Source organism: Lemur catta, chromosome 2, assembly GCF_020740605.2.
Source record: "Lemur catta isolate mLemCat1 chromosome 2, mLemCat1.pri, whole genome shotgun sequence".
In the NCBI taxonomy this organism is placed as follows: Eukaryota; Metazoa; Chordata; class Mammalia; order Primates; family Lemuridae; genus Lemur; species Lemur catta.
Window position 1 is genome coordinate 24613744 of NC_059129.1, and position 27699 is coordinate 24641442.

Genomic DNA, 27699 nt, shown 5'->3' on the forward strand with positions numbered 1-27699 from the left:
CAACATGGTCAGCCATGACGCTACTTACGCCAAACCCCCACACAGTCCAGGCCTCTCTGCTGCAAACAGCAGCAACATCTGACAGGTAAAAATGGAACTTTCAGAGCTTATAACCCTGATAAGAAACAGGGTCTACCTAGGGAACACCAGGTAAGAGGGCCCAAATCGTAGGAAGTATCTTAGTGCTGCCGGAAAACTGTCTGAATCCACAAGTTAAGTTAAATGCTCAAGGTCAGAAAGGTGTCTTCATTGAAAAGCTCCCAGACAGCACCAAGTTTTGCAAGGCTGAGGGGGATGTATTAAAATGCATTTGAAACTTGCCAATTCTAAACAGTTGCACCAGGATGAGGCATCCTCATTTTCAAGTTGGCTTTTGTTAAGCAAGTATTTTACATTCTAAGCTCTTGATGAATTATTTCAATACAACCCACATTCAGATGGGAGCACAGCATTACTGACCAACCTGCTTTTCTAATTAACACAAAAGCCTGTCATTTCTTACAGTGGGTACTAAAGAGACACCTCATTCATTTGCAGGTAATAGTTCCATTCTAATTACAGATAATGAATCATAAATTCAACATAGACTTGGAAAATCAAAGACAGGAAGCTTATTCTCAGATGAAACAAATTATGAATCAAAAGGAAATGAGCATTACTAAAAATCTTATTAGGTAGTAATGCTATTCTAAAAGAAAAAAGCAAAGCAAAGCAAAAAAGAAACTTAACTCCATTACAGGGTGGGGTGGGGGTCTCTCTGACCTGGGCTCGGATGTATGGCCTTGTAGAAGGAATTCGTATAGAAAAGCTTCATCTCCCCCAGGAATGGTCCCCAAGGGACTGAGGCAATAGGGACAGTAAAGTAGAAGAGAGAAAGGGTAATAGAGTCTTTATATTTCCTTTTTAACTTTTTATTATGGAAAATTTTAAGCATATAAAAAACTAGAGAGAGACCGTAACGAATTGCCAAGTAACCAACTTCAATAATTATCAACTCCCGGTCAAGCTTGTTTCAAACATATCCCTATATTCACCTCCCACCCCAACTTATCTGAAGTGAATCTCAGACATCATATCATTTCATTCATCAATATTTTTAGTTTAAAATGCGAGCAACACATCTTGAAGGGTACTGGCTTTTCAAGTCAACTGCTGGAAAAAGCTTTGATGGTGAGCACTGTAGGAAACCTACCTGGGTATCCTGGGGTCGTGCCACGTGCTGACTCCAGTCTGTGTGTGCAAAAAGTAAACTTGCCCCTGTACTGTGGTTCTTTGTTCTGCACAAGAAATGAGGGGATACAATTAGATATATTCATTTCCTAGGAGAGTTTGCAACCAATTCTCCAGGCTCTTACTTCTGGTATTATCTGCCATATCCGAATCACACTCCCCTGTCATTCTGGTTCTTCTCTCCAAGGTTGTCAAATGACCCTGTCTCACTCGCACCCCACGCTGTCCTTTCCAGAGCGCTACAAAGACCCTCCTCTAGCCTGCGTGGCATTGTGGTGCTGTTTGGTATTCATTTGCCTAAAATTTTCATGTGATTTCTAAACTGGGAGATGGGAGCACTTGCTGAAAATTCATGACCAGCAAGATTTATCACCATCTTTTTCCAGTTGTCTTTACACCGTCAAACCATCGAATGGCACAGCCATGCGCCCATCAGCGTTGATGGCACGTGCAAGTAACTAAGAAAGGGTTTAAAACCGAAAGGTCTCTGAAACAGTGCAGCTGACACGGCCACGGCAGGGTGAATTCTCTCACCATAGCCTTCAGGCAGCTCCGGTGACTGGTGGCCGTGTGGTCGGTTCTGAGGTGTCTGCAGTGAACCTCGCACTTCAGGATTTCGAAGTCGCTGCGCCTGAAGTCTTTGATCTTGACTTGGGGACTCCGCGAACCTGCAGTTCCCTCCTCCAGCGGCAGCACCGGTACTGTCTGTGTAAGGGGCTGGCTCCTCCATGAAGCAGCTGAGCGGCCTCCCAGGCCCCGAGTCTTCATACACGGTTCTGAGAGGGAGAAGGGCAGGTAGGCATGGCAACGCCGGCCGCGCTCAGGCTCCCAGGGGACGGGGCACATGCTCACTTTGCTTCCTTTCAACAATTGAGAGTGTTCCAAGGGCTTGGCTTTGTAAAATTCAGCATGTCCCATTCAAAGAGAGAGACAGACTCTTTCAAGAGGAAGAGGCGGCCAAGGGGAGCCATACTTAGAGCGTCACAAGGCCACCCCAGGGTAGAGCAGAATGACTGGAAAAACCAGCCCTGCACTACAAGGAGCTCATGAAATGAGCTTTCATTTTTCTTGATTTACAACCAAATCTGGGCCGGGCGCGGTGGCTCACGCCTGTAATCCCAGCACTATGGGAGGCCGAGGCAGGCGGATCGCTCAAGGTCAGGAGTTCGAGACCAGCCTGAGCAAGAGTGAGACCCCATCTCTACTAAAAATAGAAAGAAATTATCTGGCCAACTAAATATATATATATATATATATATAAAAAATTAGCTGGGCATGGTGATGCATGCCTGTAGTCCCAGCTACTCGGGAGGCTGAGGCAGTAGGATCGCTTAAGCCCAGGAGTTAGAGGTTGCTGTGAGCTAGGCTGACGCCATAGCACTCACTCTAGCCTGGGCAACAAAGCAAGACTCTGTCTCAAAAAGAAAAAAAAATCAAATCTGAACACTCCATTTTCCTTGCTATTTTACTCTATAATGGAACTATTGGTTACATAAAATACTACAATGCCTTTAAGTAAGTACTTTTTAAACATCACTCTTCACCCCTGAGCAATTCTGAAGACAATTTACCTTAACATACTATTTTCCCTTATAAGCAAATACTTTTTAAAAAATCTCTTAAACTGAAAATTACAAAATCTCTACATAGGACTGAGAGACTAGCACAATGAAGCCCTGGAACCCACTGCCCAGCCGCAGTGGCCCGAGGCTAAGGTGGCAGGGACCCGGCGCACCACAAGGGGATACGTACCCTTCATTGTCTAAGAGTCCTCTGCAGTCCACCACCGGGCCCCCGCTGCCTATCCTGTCTCTCGTCTGTAAACTGACTAAAACAGAAGAATGGCTTGCGTTAAAATCCAGTGGTGTTTTACACAATTGTAATACAGCGAGCCATTGCAAATTTATAATTTGTGTACAGTATCCTAAGAAATGAAGAGGCCTATGTATGTACATACACACATATACGCCTATGCCTTCAAGTGTGAAGCCTCTTACCCAGTGGCTGCGTATACCACCACGTGCCAACTGCAATACTCCTTGTAAACGAGGAGCAGAAAAGGCTGCTGTTTTCTCACGGTCTCCATAAAAACAACAATGCAACATTCAGCCCCTCTAAGGTACCTTATTTTTTAAGAAGATTTCGACTTAGGCTTCATAAGACACAGACAGCACTTTCAGTATCTGCAAAGTCTAGATGAATCTAAATATTTATTATCTATCTCTATTGTGAATAAGACATTTATAAAGTTGTTGTCAGTTTTTTTGTTTTTTCCCCTGGCACAACCCTCCACGAAGAAAAGAAGAAATCACAAATGGGAAAGCATTAAGTGAGAACTTGCTCATGATGACAGCTTTCAGGATGAATACCCACTGTTCATTTACCTCGGGTTGAGTCTACATAAGACAATAGCTAAAAGATTAGGAATCATAAAATCATTCCAGCGTGCTGCAGAGACACAGTGTTCTTTGATTCCTTGCAATGCTTACAGTTGACATTTGAGTTACTCTAAAATACTAATAAAAATGAGTGGATAATAGTTATTTAACAGATAAATCACTTCCAATGGATTGCCTCTAACCAACACTTTGTAACATTACCATATTTTAATTTTTCATTCTAAATACTGTAATCCACTGTCTCTACAAGCCATGTTACATGAATTCTTTACAAATCATCTTTGCTTTTTACATATATGATAGATTTTCCAGAAGAAACTATTTCCCAATTCTTGCATATGTGGCCACCATTCTTATCATCTACCCTTGGATAATATAATGACAAATTCATTGCCCATTAATGTGATAATTATAATTACATTTAAAATTATAACCTTAAGTCTTTCTGTACCAGAGTCATTTTAACTCAACTTTAAATGACCAAATGAAGGGAATTAAATAAAATAATAAAAACCACACAAGACAAAAATTTTTAGTGCTGAAGAGATGGCCCCCGCATGTGGTTTTGTCCTCTGAAGTACGTCAGCACTCTCAGTGCCCATGTGTTTTCTCAGCGATGAAGAGTTGAATGTTAAGTTCTGTAAAAGCATCTCTTTATACAGATGAGAAAGTTCTTACCCACTATTTGGCCACGAACTGCATCAGTATCTGAGGGATTTAGTTTGCATAGATCCAAACGCTGGTCTGCAAACAAACAATTCAAAACTTAACCCAAAGAACGTTAACTAGGGAGGAAGGCAGGAATTCTGTATTCAGCATTTAAAAAAAAAAAAAATGATGCCTCATAAGCTTTCTTCGGTTGCATTAAAAGGCAGAAAAACGTTTGGGCCTTACATCCGGTATCTTTTAATCTGCTGATGGCGTTGGAGAGCAGCCGCACGCAGCCTAGGAAGCCAGCTCCCTGTTTCTTGTGAATTTTCTTGTGGTTCCACACACTGATGGTTATAGAATCAGTTTTCCCAACATATCTGGAAAGAACGTGCAAACTCGTTTGCAATGGTATTTCTGAGTTATGATACCTCATTGAGATTTTATCTGATTGACTTAAGAAGCCTTACAAAATGATGTTGGCTCTATATTCCACGTGTAACAGGCATTCAATAAATATACATCTGCTCATTTCAATGGCCTGGGAAAAAGAACTACAACCAGTTACATAAAGAGCAAATGTAGATAACCACGTGATAATAATAATCTCATAACAGAGATTTACTATATTTTAATAGTTCCATAGGATAATGACATGATTCATAACTTCCCAGCAATTAAGCTTAATATAGGACAGTAGTTTGCAACAAGGGACTACTTATAAACCCTTAGATCCATTCAAAGTATTCAAAAAGATACCAAGTCATTAAACCCCCACTTATTCTTAGTGCAAGTCAATCATAGAGAGAGGGGAACTTTCAGGACAAAAACTGACAACCGCATTCCAAGCCACATATAGAACCTCAGTGTAACTGAGACTGAGTCTTCAAATATAACTACTGAAACCCCACCCAATACAGTACAATTTGTGTTAATTAAAAAAATAATAATCATCTTTTGGTTACTTTCATGAACATTTCTTAGCAGGAATATGGAAACGCAGGTACACGTAACATAGTTTTCAACATATAGTCCATGTTTTGAAGGAATATAAGAAATTGTCTGATGAATTATATAATTCGATCATGCAGAACTATATTTTCTCTTGCAGAAAGTGTATTTGTACTAAAAAGCAAAAATCCTAGGTCAACAGAAATATGTAACCATAATAATGCATTTTTTAGGTAAAAACTACCAATAGGCTTAGGGTTTTACTGAAAAACAGTAGCATGTAGGTGATGTGAACCATGACCTGTTTTCTGCCAAAACGGCCAGGAGACTGAAAAGTTTGAGGATCACAGGTACAGAAGCAAACCATAAAAATCTATTAAAATGCCAAACACAAGAACTTCCAAGTATGTGAGTTCTGAAATTAGGCAATATGTATTCATTTGGCCATCTACTTTTGTTATCAATAAATAGTAATCCTTTTTTATTTCCTTAAATGTTTCTCTTAAAATTTAGACACCTACTTTTCTGTCACTCCCCAAATGGCTTACAGAGTTCAACTCACAGATCATAGTGCTGGTTCCACTTTGGGTCCAATGTGTTTTTCACAGTGTCAGTTGAGTGGCACTGCCCAGACCCGTCCACAACAATCTTTGCAAAGGGGTCAGGGAGTCCTAGAGGAGAGAAGACAGCCACACCCAGATGAGACTACAGATCTATCAATGTGACACAGAACACAGTCTTTCAAGCTACAGGGAGCTTCAAGATCATCTAATTTGGCAAAGAAGATTACTCTTGGACATTTTATTCTCTAATTTAAGGATAGTTTCAATCAGCAAAATAAGTCATTTCTATTTATCTTTCTAAGAGAGACAACTTAGTATGCCTCCACTCTCAGATTTTAAGGATAGAAAAAAAAATGAAACTATAAAACTAGGCCTAAATTCAAATTTCCATTTCTGATGATCACTAAGTGGGGCTAATGAAATGGGGGAAAAGGTATCAGAAATTAATTGCATTTATACTTTCTAGAAAAAAAAATAGTGCCTAGAAATCTTATTTACTGATCTTTGCCTATCTTATTCATCAAGTCTTAATTTGGTAAATCCCTAAATGCTGGAGTCAGACAGGTTTATTAGATTAGGTGGCAAGGTGTAAGGGTTTTGCAGACAGACCTGGGTGTGAGCCCCCCCCTGGAGCTTCTAGCTGTCTGGAGAAAGCCTTAGAGCCTAAGTTTCTTTATCTTAAAGTGTGAACAGTACCACTTAAGAGCCGTGCAGCATTCTTGTAAAGATCAGAAAGTGTGTGAAGAACTTACTGCTGCAGACACCTACTTTATAGTAGGTGAATTTCTTACGTTAAAGAGTGTTTCTTTCCTTTACAAAAGGAATCTCTTTTTTTTTTTTTTTTGCAATTCCTTTAATTACAGAGCTTTAAAAATGTGATTTAATTTATAAAATTTGATTAGCAGCTTTACTCAAACCCAGCTATTTGATTAAAAAAAAATCCCATTTGTATTTGAGCTGAGAACACTTCACCCAGCAGAAAGAAATCTCCTAATGGGGTTGGAGGGAGGGCAGAAAAAACAGGATGTGGCTGGAATGGGGCATGAGACAGGCTTGAGGAATGATTTCTAAATTCTGTGCCTTTGAGCTAAGGAGTCCCAGTGTTGTAGCAACTGGGAAATAAAGTTTGTCCGACCATGGATTTCCATTCAATAAAGGGTGGGACTTCTAGGAAAACATACCTAGTATTTTTTTAAATGTTTAAAATTTCAGAAATACATGAATAACATTAACATTTTAAGAGCAAAAATGAGTGTTTACTTACTGAAGAAGTCTTTCTTTGCGAGGTTCTTGGCACATAATACTAAAAACAAATAAAAATTACTAAGGTTAACATTTATGGATAAGATTTCCACATAGCTGGTCGATATTTACAGAAGACAAAAAGACTCTAAAAATTATCTTTGCCAATGATTTGTCTTTCAAATTTAGTATCACATTAAATAAAAAACCAATGACTATTTAAAACCGTTTTCTCCTCAAATTGGAGATCAACTATAACAAATGCAAAATGCTTTAGTGAAAACTTAGAATCTTAAACATATACAGATGGATTTATCAATATACTCTTAAGCTGCATAGGATCACATAGAACCCAATTCAAATAAAGAGACCCCTTAGGGGTATTTATACCCCTATGGCTACTGCTAACAACAACAAAAGGAACTATGTATTTTTTATATTCTGACAAATAATACTTTATAAATGCAAACTTTGTAGAAAGCCAGGGGAGAGTGGTAGAAAATATGGGGCCATCCTCAGGGTGTTGTGAAAAACAAATGACAAAAATGCACATTATGAATTTAGCACAGTGTTGGTATATATAAAGAATGCAATTAATGCTATTGTTGTTATTTTATTAATAAGGTGGTATTGATTACTGTTAAGAAATTTTGTCACCAAACCTGCTTGCTACACAACAAAAGTTACTATGTCAAGAGAAAACACACTAACGTACTTTCTTTTGCACTGCTTCAAAAATTTTGCTAATTTTTAAGAATATAATGTTTTATTAAGACCTTATTTTATAAAACTATGTTCACATAATACATATTGTTCTGCAAGCTTGCACTTAGTATTTTTTATATAACACTGTTATCGAGATATAATGTACCATACAATTCACCCATTTAAAGTGTACAACTCAGGCCGGGCGCGGTGGCTCACGCCCGTAATCCTAGCCCTCTGGGAGGCTGAGGCGGGTGGATCACTCGAGGTCAGGAGTTCGAGACCAGCCTGAGTGAGACCCCGTCTCTACTAAAAATAGAAAGAAATTATCTGGCCAACTAAAAATACATATAGCAAAAAAAATTAGCTGGGCATGGTGGCACATGCCTGTAGTCCCAGCTACTCGGGAGGCTGAGGCAGTAGGATCACTTGAGCCCAGGAGTTTGAGGTTGCTGTGAGCTAGGCTGACGCCATGGCACTCACTCTAGCCTGGGCAACAAAGTGAGACTCTGTCTCAAAAAAAAAAATAAATAAATAAATAAAGTGTACAACTCAGTGGTTTTTATTAATAGTATACTCACGGGGTTGGACAACTATCATCACTATCAATTTTAGAACATTTTTGTCATCCCAAAGAGAAATAGCATACCCATTAGCAGTCACTCATTTAACCTCAAATTTCCCAGTCTCAGGAAACCACTAATCTACTTTCCATTTCTAAGGATTTGCCTATTCTGGACATTTCATATAAATGGAATCAGGTAATATGTGGTCTTTTATGACTGGCTTCTTTCACTTAGCATAATGTTTTCAAGATTCATCCACGTTGTAGAATGAATCAATGCTTATCCCTTTTTATAACCAAGTAATATTCCATGGTATGGATATACCACATTTTCTTTTTCCATTCATTAGTTGATGAACTTCTGGGTTGTTTCTACTTTGGGGCTATTATGAATAATGCTGAACAAGTTGTTGTGCAGACATATATTTTATTTCTTTTCATTATAAAACTATGAGTGAAATAAGGGGTCATAAGGTATCAGTTGCTTTTAACATTTTGAGGACCCTCCAGGCTGTGTTCCACAGCATTGGTACCATTTTATATTCCCACTAGTGGTGTATGAGGGTTCCAGTTTCTCCTCATCCTCATTAATACTCATTATTTTCTGTGATTTTATTTTATTTTATTTTATTTTATTTTATTTTATTTTATTTTAGACAGAGTCTCACTTTGTTGCCTGGGCTAGAGTGAGTGCCGCGGCGTCAGCCTAGCTCACAGCAACCTCAAACTCCTGGGCTCAAGCGATCCTACTGCCTCAGCCTCCCGAGTAGCTGGGACTACAGGCATGCGCCACCATGCCTGGCTAATTTTTTCTATATATATTTTTAGTTGGCCAGATAATTTATTTCTATTTTTAGTAGAGACGGGGTCTCGCTCAGGCTGGTCTCCAACTCCTGACCTTGAGCGATCCACCCGCCTCGGCCTCCCAGAGGGCTAGGATTACGGGCGTGAGCCACCACACGCGCGCGCGCGGCCTATTTTCTGTGATTTTATACCTCTGTGGTTCTGATTTGCATTTCTCTGATGACTAAAGGCTTTGAGCATCTTTTCATGTGCTTATTAGCTATTAGTGTATCTTCTTTGAGGAAATTTCTTTTCCAATCTTTTTCCCACTTTTAAATTGGGTTATTTGTCTTTTTACTATTGACTTGTGAGAATTCTTTATATATTCTAAATACCCTTATCAGGTATATGATTTGTAAATATTTTCTCCCATTCTATGGGTTGTCTTTTTACTTTCTTGATAGTGTCCTTTGAAGCACCAAAGTTTTCGATTTTAATGAAGTCCAGTTTATCTATTTTCTTTGGTGCCATATCTAAGAAGGCTTTACATAACCCAAGGTCTTGAGGATTTACTCCTATATTTCCTTCTAAGAATTTTACGCATTTACCCCTTAAAAATACATTTAGGTCTGTGCTCTGTTCTGAGCTGAATTTTTTGTGTGTGTTGCAGGCGGATATCCAGCTGTCCCATCACCACTTGTTGAAAAGACTATTCTTCCCCACTGACTTGTCTTGGCACCCTTGTTGATAACCAATTCACTGTAAATGTGAGAGCTTGTTTGTGGTCTCTCAATTCTATTCCATTACTCCATATGTCTCTCCTCGTGCCTTGACCACACTGTCTTGATTCTTGATTACCATGGATTTGTAGTAAGTTTTGAAGTCAGGAAGCATGAGTCTTCCAACCCTGTTTTTTTCCAAGACTTTTTTGGCTATTCTGGATCTGTTGAATTTCCATATGAATTTTAGGATCAGCTTGTCAATTTCTGCAACAAAAGCCAGTATGGATTTTATAGGGATTGTACTGAATCCATAGGTGAATTTGGAGAACACTGCAATTTTAATAATGTTAAATTGTCTAATCCACAGACATGAGATGTCCTTCCACTTATTGAGGTCTTCCTTAAATTCAATCAACTTTGTTTTGTAGTTTTCAGAGTATAAGTTTTATACTTCTTCTATTAATTTTATTCCTATTTTATTCTCTCTGATGCTATTGCAAATAGAATTATTTTCTTAATTTTATTTTCAGATTGTTCATTGATAGTGTACAAAAATACAATTGACTTTTGTATACTCATATCTTGCAACATTGCTGAACTGTAAAACTTTTTTGTGGATTCCTTTGAATTTTCTGTATATAAGATCATGTCATCTGCAAATATAGTTTTACTTCTTCTTTTCTAATCTGAATGCCTTTTATTTCTTTTTCTTGCCTAATTGCCGAGTACCTTCAGTACAATACTGAATACAAGGGATGGGAATCCTTGTCTTGCTCCTGATCTTAGAGGGAAAGCATTCAGTCTTTCAACCATTAAGTTGTGGGTTTTTAATAGATGTACTACTTTATTAGGTTGAAGAAGTTTCCTTCTATTCCTAGTTTAAGTATTAAGTGCTTTCATCATGAAGTTGTGTTAGATTTTGTCAAATACTTTTTCTACATGTATTGAGATGCTCATTTGGTGTTTGCCCTTTCTCTACTGATATGGTGTATCACATTACTTGATCTTCAGATGTTAAACCAACGCTGCATTCTGAGATAAATTCCACTTGGTCATGGTGCACAATCCTTTTAATATACTGCTATATTTGGTTTGGTAGTATTTTGTTGAGGAATTTTATGACTACATTCATAAGGGATATTGGTCTGTAGCTTTCCTTTTCTTTATAGTCTTTGTCTAGTTTTGGTATCAGAGTAATACTAGCCTCATAAAATGAGATGGGAAGTGTTCCCTCCTCTTCCTCTTCTTTTTTTGGGAAGTGTTTGTGATGAATTGGTATTAATTCTTCTTTAACATATGATAGAATTCACCAGTGAAGCCATCTAGACCTGGGCTTTTCTTTGTGAGAAATGTTTTAAATTACTAATCCAATCTCTTTACTTTTTATAGGTCTATTAAGATTTTTCCATTTCGTCTTCAATCAGCTTTGGTAGTTTGGGTTCAAGTGGTGGGAATCCTTGTCCTTATCCTAGAAATTTGGTGATTTCACCTAAGTTATTGATTTGTTGGCATACAGTTGTTCATAGTATTCCCTGATAATGCTTTTTATTTCTATATAGTCAGTAGCAATATTTCTTCGTCAGTGTAATGTAATCTTCAAAACCTTCCTTTCCACCTCAGTCTTTTTAGTGGATACATCATAATTTATTACAGCTCCCATTGGTGTTTTATTTCTTGTTTCTCTAATTACAAAAGTAATACATATTTGAAAATGTGGAAATGTGTGAATAGGAAATGCACACCCCTAAAACCCCATCATTACTCTTTGTTCAGCATTTACCTGGCTAGTCTCACATGCTTATTTTTCCCATTAAACTTCAGAATCATTTTGACCACGTTTTTAAAAAATGACTTCATCAGTAAATATGAGGGGAATTTTTTACCTCTTTATAATATTGAGTATTCTTATTCTTGAATTTTATATGTTTGTCCCTTTATTAAGTTCTTCAATGCCTTAAGTGAGGTTTTAAAGTATTTCATAAAAGCCTTGCACATTTCTATTTGGGCTTACTCTTAAGTATTTTGGTTTTTGTTACTATTGTAAATTGGATTCCTTTCATTGTGTTTTCTAATTGTTATTTGGATATAGGAGAGCTATTAATTTTCTTACATTAATTTTAAATCAACCATTTGAACTCTCCCCACATGGACCTACTGTGTTTTCTTTCCTTCAGCTTCCCTTTTCTTTCTCAAAGCTTTGACTATCTCAACAGTTCTCATACAAAACACAAAGAGTCTAAAACTGAGGCTGAGGTCTTCCAACTTTGAGTAGAAACCTGGTCCTCCCCCAGGATGAGTTACTTCAGGTAACATCAGCAGGACCTATGAACTGCACAAGCCAGACACCTACGTGTTGTCCTTTTGCCTCACAATCTCCCTCAACTGTGTCAACTTCTCAGCATCTCCCTTGTCCAAGCTCCCAGTATCAGCTATGATAAAGTGATCTTTTCAAGACTTAAATCTCCTCATGTGTCTCTGCCTTTGAAAATTCTCCAGGGGCTTCCCATTGCAAAACCCCAGGCCTGTGAGGCTCTGGTGCCCTCCCCCCTCACCTCCCCGGCCTCAAAGAGTAGCCACCAATTCTGAGCTCTAGTTTTCTGGGGTGCTGGTGCTAGACTACTTCTGAATGGAAGAATGTTGGTCACATATCTCAAAAATATTAATCTTCATTCAATTAACAAGGCTAGCAATGTCTTAATTTAATGCTTATTTCAGTGGAATTTGGTTACATCATAAAGCAGAAAAGGTCTTAGTAGTGTTAGCACAAAGAAAATGTTGCCTCAATTTTGTGTAAGGATCATTTAGGGTCATTCTGAATCGAGTTTAGTTAATGGCATATGATTTCTTCTACTAAAATAATTTTGTGATCTTGTGGTGGCATTCTCTTTGCCCACTCTATGAGATATAATGATAAAAGGTCATTTATTACACAGCATAAAACCCTACTCTATCTAGATCTACCACTCATTTTTTAAAAATAAGTTTATGCACCAATTATGAGTGAGGTTCTGGGGATACAATAATGAACGAAAGAGACATTTACTCTTACAGAAAACGAACGTATTTTTCAGTGTAGACCCCTACATGGTTGCTTCAATTCCAGCTCTGAACTACTCCTTTACCAGAGCTAGATCATGTCTCTGACATCCTATAATTTCCTAATCACACACCCCAGTTGTCCTAATGTTGGGGACATGGTCATAGAAAATTACATAATATTCACTAATCAACAGAAAACATAGAAGGGAAGTATTCTGCTAACATGAGGTATATTCAGTTAGTAAGACAAGCTTCCTTACCAGGTCCCTGACAAAAAATAAGGTCACAAAAATACTGTTTGTGCTTTCACGCATTCCAGGATGAGCTGTAACAACACGAATCTAGCACATTATTCTATCTTGACAGATTTTCTAATTTGTATCAATACTTCCGCTATTCTTCTATCCTTGCAAGCTAGAAATTTCTGCTGCAATTTTTTTCTTTTTTTTTTGAAGACAGGGTCTCGCTCTGTCATCCAGACTAGAGGGCAGTGCCATGATCATAGCTTACTGCAGCCTCCAACTCCTGGGCTTAAGTAATCCTCCTGCCTCAGCCTCCCAAGTAGCTGGAACTACAGGTATGGACTACCAGGCCCAGCTGATTTTTTTTTTTTTTTTTTTAAGAGATGGCGTCTTGCTATGTTGCCCAGACTGGTCTTGAACTCCTGGCCTCAAGCAATCCTCCCACTTAGGCCTCCTAAAGTCCTGGGATTATAGGTGGGAGCCCCTGCGCCCAGTTGGCTGCAATTTTTTTTACTCCTGTCTTCCTCTTATATGTATCACCACGTCCTATCATTTCCTTCTCCTAAATGTCTCTTGGATTTGTCTCTTCTTCTATTTTTATACCCACTCTCCTATTCTTGGCTTCACCTACACACAACAGCACCCTCCCTTACTGAAGCCTCCCCAGCCCACAAGACACTTAGCACTAGATCAAGCTTTTGAAATGCCATTTTCATGTTCTTAGGCCCAAAACACTTTAATGGCTCTGCATTATATTAATATTTTACTGCAAATCTAATTTCTCCCTAGGTTTTCAGGTTTCCCATTCACCAATATCACTTTTATTTCCCAAAGTATAGCTTGGTCCATTACCCCCTCCCACCCACCTCAACTCTGACCACCTCCAGGAGCTTATTCTCAGCCCATTTGACCGTCCCTCTCTGCCCGCTGGGCTCTGTCCTCAAGATCTAGGCCAGGCACTTTCTACGTGAAGCCTCATTCAGGCCAGTGTTTCCCAAACGTCACTCTGTGATGACATTTTCACTAGTGCCAAAATGAAAAAACATAGCGGGGTTTTCATAAAACTGAACTAATTAATTTTAAATGGCTATTTCTTGTTCTGATACCATCTTTCCTGCTTTTTTCATGTTAAAATGCCCTTTCTTTAGTGAAAGGAGGTAACAAAAACTGGTAATAGTCTTACCAGTGACTTGGCAGAATAAAAACTGGTCAGTATTATGTTGATGCCCACATTTACATAAATGTTTTAACTGATCTGGGAATTACTACTCTAAGCATCAACAATCTAGCCCCTGTGTTTAATCCTATCTACTTTAAGAACCAGACAGTTTAGTGCTCAGTTACTTTCCTTACGAGTGGCTCCGTCCCCCAGCTAAGTTAAGGTCCTCTGAAGGAGGAACTCGTCTCCACCCCTTTAGACACGGGCTAAATGCAGCGCTGGCCACACGACAGGCACGCAACACAGCTCTTGTGCAGAACAAGAAACAAAAAGTAAGCCAAAGAGAGTTACAGTGATAAAAACATAGAAAATTAAAGTCATCATTTCAATAGTTTAAAACATCTAAGTAAAATTTTCATTTATTAGAAAATATAACTTACCACCTAGGATAGCTGCCAACATCTTTTAGCTGTCTATTTCAACTAACTTTGAGGTCTACAACTCAGTTTTTAAAATTTTTCTTGGGAAAAAAACCTTTAAGCTACAAAAAGGGGTAAAAACAGAATCCCCATTAAAGGCAATAAGTTCTCTGGTCAGTGTGTTTCACTGCTCCACTGGACCAGAGCTCCTGATCTATCAGATCTGACAACAAATTTAGGAAACCCTCAAATTTGTATTAAGGGAAGAAAAATCAATTTCAGTTATGTAGACAGACTCAAAATGACCAAAATTTTAAGCTCATAAAATAGAACTCAGCTCCATATTCCATTATTCACTTACCGAAACACTTTTTTCCAAACCTTCTCAAAAAGTTTATACATACACAATACACATATACATTTCTACCATTTAGACACCATTAGATGATAAAATGACTTCTTCTTTGCAGGGAAAATTTACTAAGTTAACAAAATACATCTTAGCAACCACCAGCCATCCCCCTTAGCTTTGGAGGTAGGGGTGATTCTCTAGTATACAGACACTCCTGAGATGCGTTTTCAAAACACCTCGCTGCTTAGAATATAGATGTTATAGTTCAGTTTATATAAATGCATTAAGTTAAAAATAAATGACAAAATCACATGAGTCATTTGAAATCGGAAGTGTGATAGAGTTCAATCACACCCCCAGACCTTGCTGGGTGAGGTGGGGCTGCTCTAGCAGAAAATGCCTCCCCCACCCACGAGGCAAAGCTCAGCTCCGAAGAAGGGGTGGTGGGTGATGTGCCTGTTCCTCTGCCTGTCCCCCTAGGTCTCCACCAGCAGCGAATACTAATACCATTCATGTGATCCTTTCTAGTCTGAAAAGCTCTTTTTCATACGTTTCTCTCCACTCCACCCCAGCTCACTCTACACTAGCGCAGCAGCACTGTAGCCCTTGGCAGAGTCTGAAATTAAATCCTCTATTTATTTGTATACTGCTAATGTCTAGCTCCACTGGAATAGGGACTGTATCTTTCTTATTCACCACCATATCCCTAGAGCCTGTAACAGTGTCTGGCACACACAGATGACTTTTAGAATATTTGCTGAATAAATGAATTAGATAATAACCTTACTTTTTTTAACTGTGTAACTAACCCAGTAGAATCCAAGCAGCAAGAAGGCAGAGACTACCTTCTGAACCATTACATTCCTAGCACGGAGCACAGGGCCTGGCATAAATTAGTGCTGAATAAATGTTTGTTGCAATAAATGAATAACCGCTTGATTATGAGTGAATGAATACAATAGTTTTGCAAGAGCCACCACTGTGATGTGTCTGACTCCCACCCTGTACTCCACAAGGAGTCCAGAGCCTGACTGCTTTGCACACTGCCGCCTGATAGATCATGTTCTTCAGAACAAGTTTATGCTATTTCTTATGGTATTGTCAGTGACATCTGGTTGGCACTAAGAAAAAAAATTTTCTGCAGTTTCAAACTAGAAGTAATATTACAATGAGGGAGAAATAAAGTACAGGTGAAAAAGAAGTAATAAAGTCTGGAGAGCACTTGGAACTTTTTATTTGAACAAAGCTCTTATTAAGGAATAGTCATTTTTGCACCTTAAGGGATGATCTCCAAGGATTTGTTACACCATTACATTCCAAGAAAATCTACAACTGATGTAAATACTTGACTTTTTGCTTTTAACTTTAAAATGTTGTTTTTTCTAATACTCTGGATCTGCCATGCAGATGCAGTCCCTGAGGCAGGATGACTTCTTCCTGGGAGAAGAAAGAAGACAGGCCTTCCAGGAAGCAATTTCCAAAGCTACTGTTTTCTTTTGTTCGGTTTCTTCCCAAGTATCATAGGCTAGATACTTTGATTTGGAAGGTAAGAAAAGAATCTCATTTAAAGTCTATCTCTCTAGGACAATTTCTATCTCCAGATCCCATTTCTTTCTTAAATAAAACCAGTGGAAGGTGTTTCAAACGCGTCAGAGCAGAACAAGGGTATTGCAAGTCAAGGTGATTTTACAAACAGAAGCGTATCTCCTTGTCTTTGACCATAGGAAATTCGGAGTTTTCATTAGAGAAAGTCTTGTCTAAATACTTAAAGTTGTAATCCAAAAGTAATCAGTTCCTAGATCAGTTAATTATTTAATGTTGTCTCTCTAAACATGTTTACTTTTATTTTCAAATGTCCCTTACTTGAATGCCATATGTAAGACAATGTTTATTAATTCCAAACTTCAGACCTCAATGTCTACTATCTCACCTCCTGAAAGGCTCGTGGTAATTCTGCAATCAGGAATAAAGAGCAGTTTGCAACTTGACTTTGAGTACCACCCTGGGAAGCAGACTGTCTCCCAGGCAACCACTTGACTGACATGTCTTCCAGAGACACTTGATGAAACTGTCAATGGAATCACAGTGTATAGTTTGGAAACTTTGTCTTTGTTTTGTGAAACTTTAAAAATACAATCTAATTCCCTTTAGTATAACTAATAATAGTAGCTAAAAGTTACTAAATGCTTACAGTGTACCTAGATACTATACTAAGTATCTGACATGCAGGATTGCATTTACTCCACATTGCGATTCCATGAGACAGTTACTGTTATTATATTCATTTTACTGATGAGAAAACTGAGGCTTAAAAGATTAAATAACTTAAAAGCATTTACTGATCACGGACTACACACCATATACGCCAAGCACTGTTCTAAGGACTGAGGATACCAAGATGAACAAATGGTGCTTGTCCTCAAGGTTCTTCCCATGCCTAAGGGTTTGACTTTTAAGGAAAGAAAGTAAACTAAGATCACCTTTTCATATTTTTTCAACAATTGCTTAAAATTGACTTCTCAAGCTTAGAATATCTTCCTAAGATCATACAGTATAAAACTAAACCTTTCAGGAGGCAAATGAATTTTAACCCAAAAACCCTCATTGTTAAATTAGACTTGATTGTCTCCTTAGAAGGTAACTGAATTAACTCCATCCTGGGTTAATGGGGAAAGAATCCACATAAATCCAAACATCCTCACCAAACTGACTTTTGAAGATCTATTAATATAAAGGAAGCTGTGATCATTTATATTAATAATGATCTTTTGATGAAGCCATTTTAAACACAGTGATAAATACCGAGAGTAAAGGAGAATTGAGGGATTTTGTGGGAAGGAAGCTAGAATTAAGCAAGTTCATCTACAACCTGATCATCAGACCAGACCTAAAGCAAATAGGTAAGGGAAAAAAGTAATCATAAACAACAGCAAGAGAGCAGTGTCAGCATTTTCTCTCCCAGTTACTGTGCCACCAAATGAGGCAGTATTAATCCGATGTGTGGAAAGGTCAACAAAAAAGTCCGAAGGTGTAGCAAGGATTATGTGTGCAGAATCCCACACACTGTTATGGAAAACTCAGAAGATACACAATCTTCTAAAACAAAGTCCCTTATAATTTCTTTCCTATTTATCATCTTACAGTGCTAGGTTCTACAATACTAAGTATTTAATGGCATTATTTTGCATGGTTTTATCATAAAAGCTTTTATAATTATTTGGCTAATCATTATTCACCTCACAGTATAAGTCTGGGTGAAATCATTATGTTCAATTTAGTGGAGAAAAATAGAAGCTCAGAGAGATTAAGCAACTGTTCAAGGTGACCTCGAAAAATTAGTGATGGGGGTAAGAATTGATCCATCTCATGAATGAAAACCACAGTTCACTGAATTATGCTGCTTCATCAGACTACTGAGCATTAAGAATAAAACAATTTGTGACATTAAAATTTTCAAATCAATGTTGCCAACAATGGATTCATAAAATCATTGAAAACTTAAAAAAAAATCAATTATGACCCAGCAATTTACCCTTAAGTATGTACTCAATGGAAATGCATATATACACATGTTCACCGAGAAGGGTCACAGCAGCACGGTTCATAATAGCCAAAGACTGAGAACTGTTAGGATATCCATCAACAGTACAATGAATAAAGAAGTTGTGGTAGTCACAAAATAGACTACTACACAGCAATGAAAACTGCAAACTATATATTTATGAATCTCATAAATATATTCAGTGAAAAACACAAGGTAATATATACTGTATGATGCCATTGATATTATTAAAGCACAAAAAGAGGCAGACCTAATGTATGCTGTTAAAGTCAGACTAGTGATCCTTTAGCAGCATAAAGTAAGGAACGGGAAGGATGCATGCAGAAGGCATCTGGGAGACTGGCCCATGCTCTACTTCTTGATCTGGGTGCTGCTTGCACACGTGTGTTCAGTTTGTGAGAATTCAGTGAGCGGTACACTTAAGTATTTATAAATCCATCATGAACTTCGATGGAACAGAATAGAAAATCCAAATACAGACCCATAGGTCAATCAACTGATGTTCATCAAAGCTGCTGAGATAATTCAATGAGGGGGAAAAAAAGATTGTCTTTTCCTGACTAGAAAATAGAATATCCAGCCAGAATAAATGAGATATCCTTACAGAAAAAAAAATAATAATAAGCCTCAACCATTACTCATATCATACACAAAAACTGACTTGAAATGGAGCATAGACTTCAACAAAAATTAATTACTATAACAAAAACTAGATACCATTAAGAAAGCAAAAGACAAAAGACAGACTGGGAGAAAAGATTCACAATATGTATGACTGACAAAAGATTTGTATCCAGAATAAAGAACTCTTTACCACTCAATAATCAAAAGAAAAACAACCCAATTAAAAACTGGACACTTTACCAAAGAAGATACCACATGGCCAGTAAGCACATGAAAACATGCTCAATATCACTAATCATCAGTAAAATGCAAATGAAAACCACAATAAGGTACCACTCCACACTCACTAGAATTGCTAAAATTAAAAAGACTGACAAGGCCGGGCGCGGTGGCTCACGCCTGTAATCCTAGCCCTCTGGGAGGCCGAGGCGGGTGGATCGCTTGAGGTCAGGAGTTCAAGACCAGCCTGAGCGAGACCCCGTCTCTACTAAAAATAGAAATAAATTATCTGGCCAACTAAAATATATATAGAAAAAATTAGCCGGGCATGGTGGCGCATGCTTGTAATCCCAGCTACTCGGGAGGCTGAGGCAGTAGGATCGCTTAAAGCCCAGGAGTTTGAGGTTGCTGTGAGCTAGGCTGACGCCACGGCACTCACTCTAGCCCGGGCAACAAAAGTGAGACTCTGTCTCAAAAAAAAAAAAAAAAAAAAAAAAAGACTGACAATACTAAGTTGGTAGGGATGTGGAATTGCTATGACTCTTGAACATTGCCTGTGGAAGTATAAAATGGAACTGTTACTTTTGAGAACTTTTTAGTAGCCACATCTACCCTATGGTGTAGTAATTCTACTGGTAAGTTTTTACCTGAAGAAATGAAAACATATGTCCACAAAAACACTTGTGCATGAGAGGTCACAGCAGCTTTATTCATAATGGCCAAAAACTATAACCCAATGTCCACCCACAAGTGAATGGATAAAGAAAGGTTATGGGATAATATGTATTTGTTTTTTGTCCTTGGTTGTTGGCACATAGTTCCTAAAACCCTTGGAATCTCCAGTGATAAGAGTGTCTTTTGTATATCAATGAGATGACTTATGGCTGACAACCCTAGATAGTTTCAGGATGGAGGCTGGTCACCAGAAAGATCAAGGCACGGTTAGAGTGTTAGATCTCCAGGAAAGAACTTGGAATTACACTCAGTCACCAATAGCCAATGATTTAATCAATCATGCCTAAAGTGAGACATCCATAAAAATTTCTAAACAATGGGGTTTGTAGAGCTTCTGTGTTGGTGAACCCATCAAGGTGCTGGCATGCCCAGAGAGCACATGGAAGCTCTGTGTCCCTTCCCCCATACCTTGCTCTATGCATTTCTTCCATTTGCCTGTTCCTGAGTTGTATCTTTCATAATAAATCAGTAATCATAGGTAGCATTTTTCTGAGTCCTGTGAGCCATTCCAGCAATCACTGAACTTGCAAAGGGAACCCCTGATTTATTTATTAGTCAGAAATATAGTGACAACCTTTGACTTGCAACTGGCATATAAAACAGGGGTAGTCTTGTGGGACTGAGCCCTGTGAAGTCAGTGCTAACTCTGGGAAGTTAGTGTCAGAATTGAACTGAATTGTAGGATACCCAGTTAGTATCAGAACTGGTTTTGGTGTGAAAAAAAAAAACCCACACATTTTTTGTCTTAAGTGTTAAGAGCAAGAACAGTTCAGTGGTATATTCACACAATGAATAAATGCAGTGAAAAGAATGAACTCCTGATACATGCAACAACATGGATAAATCTCAGAAACATTAAGAAACACTTAAGAGTACATACTACATGACTGTACATATGTAAAACTTTAGAACAGGCAAAACTAATCAATAGTAATAAAAAGCAGATCACTGGCTGAAGATCCAGGGATAGTGTGGGAAGACTGACTGCAGAAGGTCAAGAGGGACTTCCCAGAGTAATGGGAATGTTCTATATCTCGACTAGGGTGGTGGTTACATGAGGGTCACGCATTTGTCAAAACTTACTGAACCCTACACTTAAAATGAGTGCATAGGTAAATTATACTTCAATCAAGTTGATTTAAAAAGTTTAAAAAATATGGTTCTGTACAAGAATGTATAATGTCATGGGATGATAATTAGCATATATAGTTTTGTTTTTTTTAAAAAAGGTTACATTTCTAATATTCTCCATTAAAAGGAACGGGGGCTTTATGGAGAAATGGCCGATTCTAGGACTGAGACAGGAGATATACGAGATGAGCATCTTGTAGATAAGCATCTTCATTACAGAGGGTGATGAAGGTTCACAAAGAAAAACCCCACCACATGGCTGGGGGTATGGCAAAGGGGCACAGGAGCCTTCCAGTGGCCAAAGCTGGAATATTCGGAGCAGTAAAACAAAGCAGTACTGGGTTAGACCCCAAACTAAAGAAATCAATCTCCATGAGTCCATACTGATGTTAATAAATGACTGAGTAAATTAATAACAGGGAAGAAGAGACAAATCTAATGTGCAGAAGAACTCCACATAAATGGCGGAGATGCTCCAGCCTAAAGGAGGTGTAGCACACTCCCCAGCTCCTGAGCGTGGGCTGAGCACTGTGACTTCCTCCCAAAGAGACAGTGGAGAAACCTAACGCCACCTCAGCCAGGTGATCAAGGAGAACATCACCAGTGACACATCATGTTGATAGTATGTATTAACACTTTCGATGTGATGTTATGAGAATGGCATTTTACCTCTCTGATCTTCCTCCCCAAGATGCAGAACCCCAGTCTAATCATGAGACAAGCTCAGACAAATTCCATCTGAGGAACATTCTACAAAATACCTCATCAGTACTTCTCAAACCTGTCAAGGTTATAAACAAGGGAAGTCTGAGAAACTATCACAGCCAAGAGGAGCCTAAGGAGACATGACAACTAAATGTAAGGTTATATCCAGGACAGGACCCTGGAATGAAAGAAGTCATGAGGTAAAAAGTAAGGAAATCTGAGAATGTGGAATTCAGTTAATAACAATGTATTAATATTCGTTCATTAATTGTAACAAATATCAGATGTTTGATATCAGCAGTTTGGGGAAACTGCTAATACATGTGTGTATTGGCGGGGCATAATATAGGAACTCCATACCATCTTTGCAATAATTCTGTAAATCTAAAATTGTTCTAAAAGATAAGGTCTATTAACAAAAATCAAAACAAAAAGGATCACAAAATAGTATGTACAGTGTGACCCCTTCCATGGTAAAATTGTGTGTGTGTGTGTGTGTGTGTGTGTGTGTGTGTGTGTGTGCGCGTGTGTATAATGAGTATTTAGAAGTCTGGAATGATACAAACTAATATGGTATGATTTATTTCCTTCTTTTTGCTTGGCTATAACCTTAAAATTTTCTCCAAAGAATGATTATATGAAAAACATTTATGAGACAAAATAAAATCTTACTTTTTAAATTAAAATCTTAGTGACTTTGTACAAAAGTTTGTAATGACAGTAGTGAGGGTTCTTAATCCACTTCTCAGCACAGTCACTAACACTACATCTGCTTCCACTTTCTGTCCTTTATTCAGATTATTAATATGTTGTTTGTGATTTTTACCATCAGGCAATTCAAAAGAGCTAGACATGACATTTTTACAGATTGGTATATAAATATGTTAGAAGACACAGGAGCTAAATTAAAAAGAGACATCACTAAAGTGAGTAACAGCATAAAAGTGCAAAGCTTTGAAGACTGTCCTGAGGACAAAATTTTTCAAAAATTAATTCAAAAACAAAATAGTTTTCAAAGAGCCCTAAAAAGACTTTTTTCTATTACTCTGTTAATTGCTTTGCTATCTTAAATCTTGTGGCTTTTCATTTCTTTATTTAAAAAAAAAAAACAGCAGCACCAAATTGATAATTTCGCACTTCCAAATTGAATAAAATTGAGGGATTATTAGGTCTCGAGACTGATAGACTGAACATATGCACAAGACCAATAGGAATAACAGAATAGATATTTAAAGATAAAAATAAACATGCTCACAAATTAAAAGGAATGCCTAAAAGATGGAAAGCAAACCAGGAGGAAACTGCGACTGCGGAAGGTAGAACCAACACTTGTGGCATTCCCAAGTGGGGAGTCAGGAAATTGAGGTCTAGGAGGGGACCCTAGATGGATGAGAGGCCACCAGAGTGGTGACTTGTGGTATGAGACCTGCCATAGCAGGTGCAGTTGCTTAGGCATGCCCACCCCCCAGTTGGGGGCAGTGACCTGGGGCCAGGCTCTGCCTCCAGCTGCAACAGTGGGTATGGAAGCTCAGTTCTGGGACACAGGGCAGTGTTCTGGGCAAGCAACAGGTGACAGAAGAAGAGTGTGTCCAGTACACAGAATACCAGCCCCTTCTTCAGCAAGCCTCTATCTCATCTCCTCTAAGTTCTCCTTGACTGAGAAGCAGGAAATCCCAGCTGTAAGAACAAACACAGAACTAAGAATCATTAAATGTTTACAGGAAGTCACATCATGAAAGAAAAAAATAGGCCAGGCGCAGTGGTTCATGCCTGCAATCCTAGCACTCTGGGAGGCTGAGGGCGTAGGATCGCTTGAGCTCAGGAGTTTGAGGCTGCAGTGAGCTCTGATCACATCACTGCACTCCAGCCTGGACAACAGAGAGAGACGCTGTCTCAAAAAAAAAAAAAAAGAAGAAAGAAAAAAATAAACTCAGTAAAAGTATTCTTCTACCAAAACACAGGACACACATTCTTTGCAAACACATATGTAATTTGGAAAATCTGACTACATACTAAGCTACAACAAATCTCCCAAATTGATAAACAATCTTCATTCAGTAAATATGATTTTGAAAATCCACACCAAATACGTATCCTAAATAAATCCACACATCTGGATATTTTAAAACAGTTTTAAACAAATCTTGGATTAAAGAGAAAGTCAAGGTGGAAATGAGAATATTTAGAATCAAATGAAAACAAAAATATGCTATATTAAAATGCATAGACTTAAATTCATTCATTAAAAAAACCAGAAAGACTGGAAATAAACTATACTTCCAACTCAAGAAGGATGAATAAATAAAATAAATCCAAATCAAGCAGGAACAAGGAACTAATAAAGATAATAGCACACAAAAAGAAAACAGGATAATTGTCGTCAATAAAACCAGATGCCAGTTCTTTTAAAAGATGAGTTTAAAAAAAAAAAAAGAACAAACCTTTATAAATAAGCTCAAGAAAAAAGAAAGAATGTACAAATACCCCACATGAAGACAAAAGGAGGAGATAAAATCGCAAGAAGAAATTTTACAAATCATAAGAGTACACTACAGGCATAACTTTAAACCAATGGCCAGAATGAAAGATTTTTTAGGAACATATAAATTGCCCATAATTGGCCCAATAAGTAGTAAAACTCTGACCAACAACCACAGACGTTGAAATGGTAATTGAAAATGTGCCACAGAAACAAGGCACTGAACCCAGATAGTTTTACAGGAAAATTTCATCAAGATTTCAAAGTACAAATTAATCTCTCCTTATGAAGAAAAATAATAAGAGAAGCTACCCCAACTAATTTGATGAGGCTGACACTGAAACTGGAAATCTCCAACAAAAGAAAATAAAATTACAGGGTGTAGTCAATACCCACAGCGGTCCCAATATTTAGTTTTCCTCTCCTTCCAAGCGAGTAGAAGACTATACTTCCCAGATGTCTTGCAGTTCGCTGGGACCATGTGACTGCAGTGCTTTTAGCAAAAGTGCTGTGTGTCACTTCCGGGCCATCGTGTAGGACAGCAGGTAAGAGATCTCCCTGTCTCCACGAAGCTTGAAGCCACCACTTGGGATGGTGGAACGGCAGATCCCCTATCAGCCTTGATATGTGAATGACCATGTGGAAAACAGCCCCCACTGACTCACAATGAACATGTGAAAAATTAAATCATGGGGTAGGCGGTGGGGAACGGTGCAGGGAAAACCCCAGCCGTGGAACTGGTGGACAAGGGGGCCTTTAGCCTGACATTTTTGCCTTTCCGTAGTGTACTGTCTTCCTAAAAGGAGAATGCATTTATATATTGCTTCCCAATTAAAAATAAATCTCATCAGTCTAAGAAAAGAGCAAAGAAAAAGAGAACAGACAGGAGAGGGAAGAAGGTTAAGAAGGAGGGAAAGGACAGAAATTCACCTAAAATTTAAGATCTGGAGAAATCTCACAGTGTTTGTAGAATCTTGGATTGGAAACACTCTGGAAATGACCCTTTTAATAGATATGGGACAGTCCAAACTATATATATTAGTGCTTCCCCCATGCTCCCGGGGTTATTTTCTTTTTAAACTACGGGGAAAATAAACATGACTAGATGTATTTTTAAAAAAAGTTTCTAGGTTTGGTTCTGTAGGAAGCTATTGTCCCCAGTATGGACAGAAATGTCTAGAGGAAGATTTAATAATTATTACTTATAAAACTAACAATAATAATTGCTAATATTTATTGACAGCTTATTATGTACCAAAAACTATTAATAGTATTTTGCAGACCATATCGCACCAAATACAACAGATGAGGAGGCCAAGGCTGGTGAGATTGAGTTACTTGCCCAAGATCACACAACTTGCGAAAGGAAAACCTTGAGCCTGTCTGACTCTGTGCCCAAGCTCTACACTCTACTATATAGTGTTTTTGAAAAGGTATAATTATGGTGACAAATTGACATACAACATAAGGGAGCCAGAATGCCCTAGAGAAACATAGTTTTTAAAAAGCAAACAAGTATGACTTAAACAAATAAAAAGGGAGCTCTGCTAGGCCTCCCTCTAACCAGAGAATGAAAAAAATTGTAAAGCAGTGGTATCTCATTAAATATACATTTTTAAATATAACAGCTTGTTAAGACATAATTCAACACTATAAAACTCTTAATTTTAAAGTGTACAATTCAATGGTTTTCAGTATATTCACAGAAGAGTACAACCATCACAACATTTTCACAACATTTTTATAATCTCCACAAAAAGCCCCAAACCCACAGCAGCCACTCCCTATTTCCTCCCTTCCCCCAGCCCCTGGCAACCACTAATCTACTTTGTCTCTGGGTAATCGCCTATTCTGGGTATTTCATGTCAAGAGAGTCATACACTATGTGATCTTTTATGGCTGGCTTCTTTCACTTAGCATAATATTTTCAAGATTTATTCATGGTGTGGCATGTATCAGGATTTTATTCCTTTTTGTTGCCAAATAAGATTTCATTATATGGATATACCACATTTTGTTTATCCATTCATCAGATGATGGACATTTCAGTTATAACCATGTTTTGGCTACAGCAAATGATGCTGCTAATGAATATTCATGTATGATACTGCTAATGAATATTCATGTAACAAGGTTTTGTATAGACGTATATTTAATTCTGCCTAGAGCCAGAATTGCTAGGTCACATGGTTATTCTATGTTCAACATTTTGGAGAACCATCAAACTGCTTTCCAAAGTGGCTACACAATTTTACATTCTCATCAGCAATACATAAGGGTTACAACTTCTCCACATTCTTGTCACACTTATTATTATCTTTTTTATTTTAGCCAACGTAATGGATTTAAGTGGTTTCTCATTATGGTTTTGATTTGCATGTCTCTGATGACTCTGATGTTGAGCATCTTTTCATGTGCTCATTGGCCACTGGTACACCTTCTTTGGAGAAATGTCTATTCAGATCCTATGCTCATGTTTTTAACTGAATTATCTGTTTTTTCACTGTGGAGTTATAAGAGTTCTTTATATATTCTGGATACAAGATCCTTATCGAACATATAATTTGCAAATATTTTCTCCCAATCTGTGGGTTATCTTTTCATTTTCTTCAGGTGCCCTCTGAAGCACAAAAGCTTTCAATTTTCTTTTTTTTTTTTTTAAGAGACATGGTCCTACTCTGTTACCTACTCGGGCTGGAGTGCAGCGGCAAGATCATAGCTCACTGTAACCTCAGCTCAAGGAATCCTCCTACCTCAACTTCTCAGAGTGCTGGGATTATAGGCGTGCGCCACAGCTGCCCAGCCAAAAGCTTTTAATTTTGATGAAATCAAATTTATCTATTTTTTTCTTTTCTTGCTTGTGATTTTGTTGTTGTATCTAAGATTTCATGCCTGGTCCAAAGTCTCAATGATTTATTCCTATGTTTTCTCCTAAGAGTTTTATAGTTTTAACTCTTATATAGAGATCTACGGCCCATTTTTAGTTAATTTTGGATATAGTTTGAGGTAGGGGTCCAACTTCATTTTTTTTTTTTTTTTTTTTTTTGAGACTGAGTCTCACTCTGTTGCCCGGGCTAGAGTGCCATGGTGTCAGCCTAGCTCACAGCAACCTCAAACTCCTGGGCTTAAGCGATCCTCCTGCCTCAGCATCCTGAGTAGCTGGGACTACAGGCATGCGCCACCATGCCCAGCTACCAACTTCATTCTTCTGCATACAGATATCCA

The 27699-nt window shown here is 38.1% G+C and overlaps 1 protein-coding gene across 3 annotated transcripts in view; it reads right to left on the reverse strand.

The window, feature by feature from the left end:
• SMURF1 (SMAD specific E3 ubiquitin protein ligase 1) overlaps positions 1 to 27699 on the reverse strand; it is a 105304-nt gene that overhangs the window by 19658 nt on the left and 57947 nt on the right. For all 3 annotated transcript variants that reach the window (XR_006733189.1, XM_045541336.1, XM_045541337.1), the window contains exons 2-8: positions 7056 to 7094; positions 5791 to 5899; positions 4524 to 4657; positions 4308 to 4373; positions 2983 to 3058; positions 1765 to 2006; positions 1193 to 1277 (exon numbers count right to left, since the gene is read on the reverse strand). Coding sequence is in view for 2 of the 3 variants with exons in the window: in XM_045541336.1 (XP_045397292.1) it covers positions 1193 to 1277; positions 1765 to 2006; positions 2983 to 3058; positions 4308 to 4373; positions 4524 to 4657; positions 5791 to 5899; positions 7056 to 7094 (751 nt within the window). In the remaining variant the exon portion in view is untranslated. The remainder of the gene's footprint in view (positions 1 to 1192; positions 1278 to 1764; positions 2007 to 2982; positions 3059 to 4307; positions 4374 to 4523; positions 4658 to 5790; positions 5900 to 7055; positions 7095 to 27699) is intronic.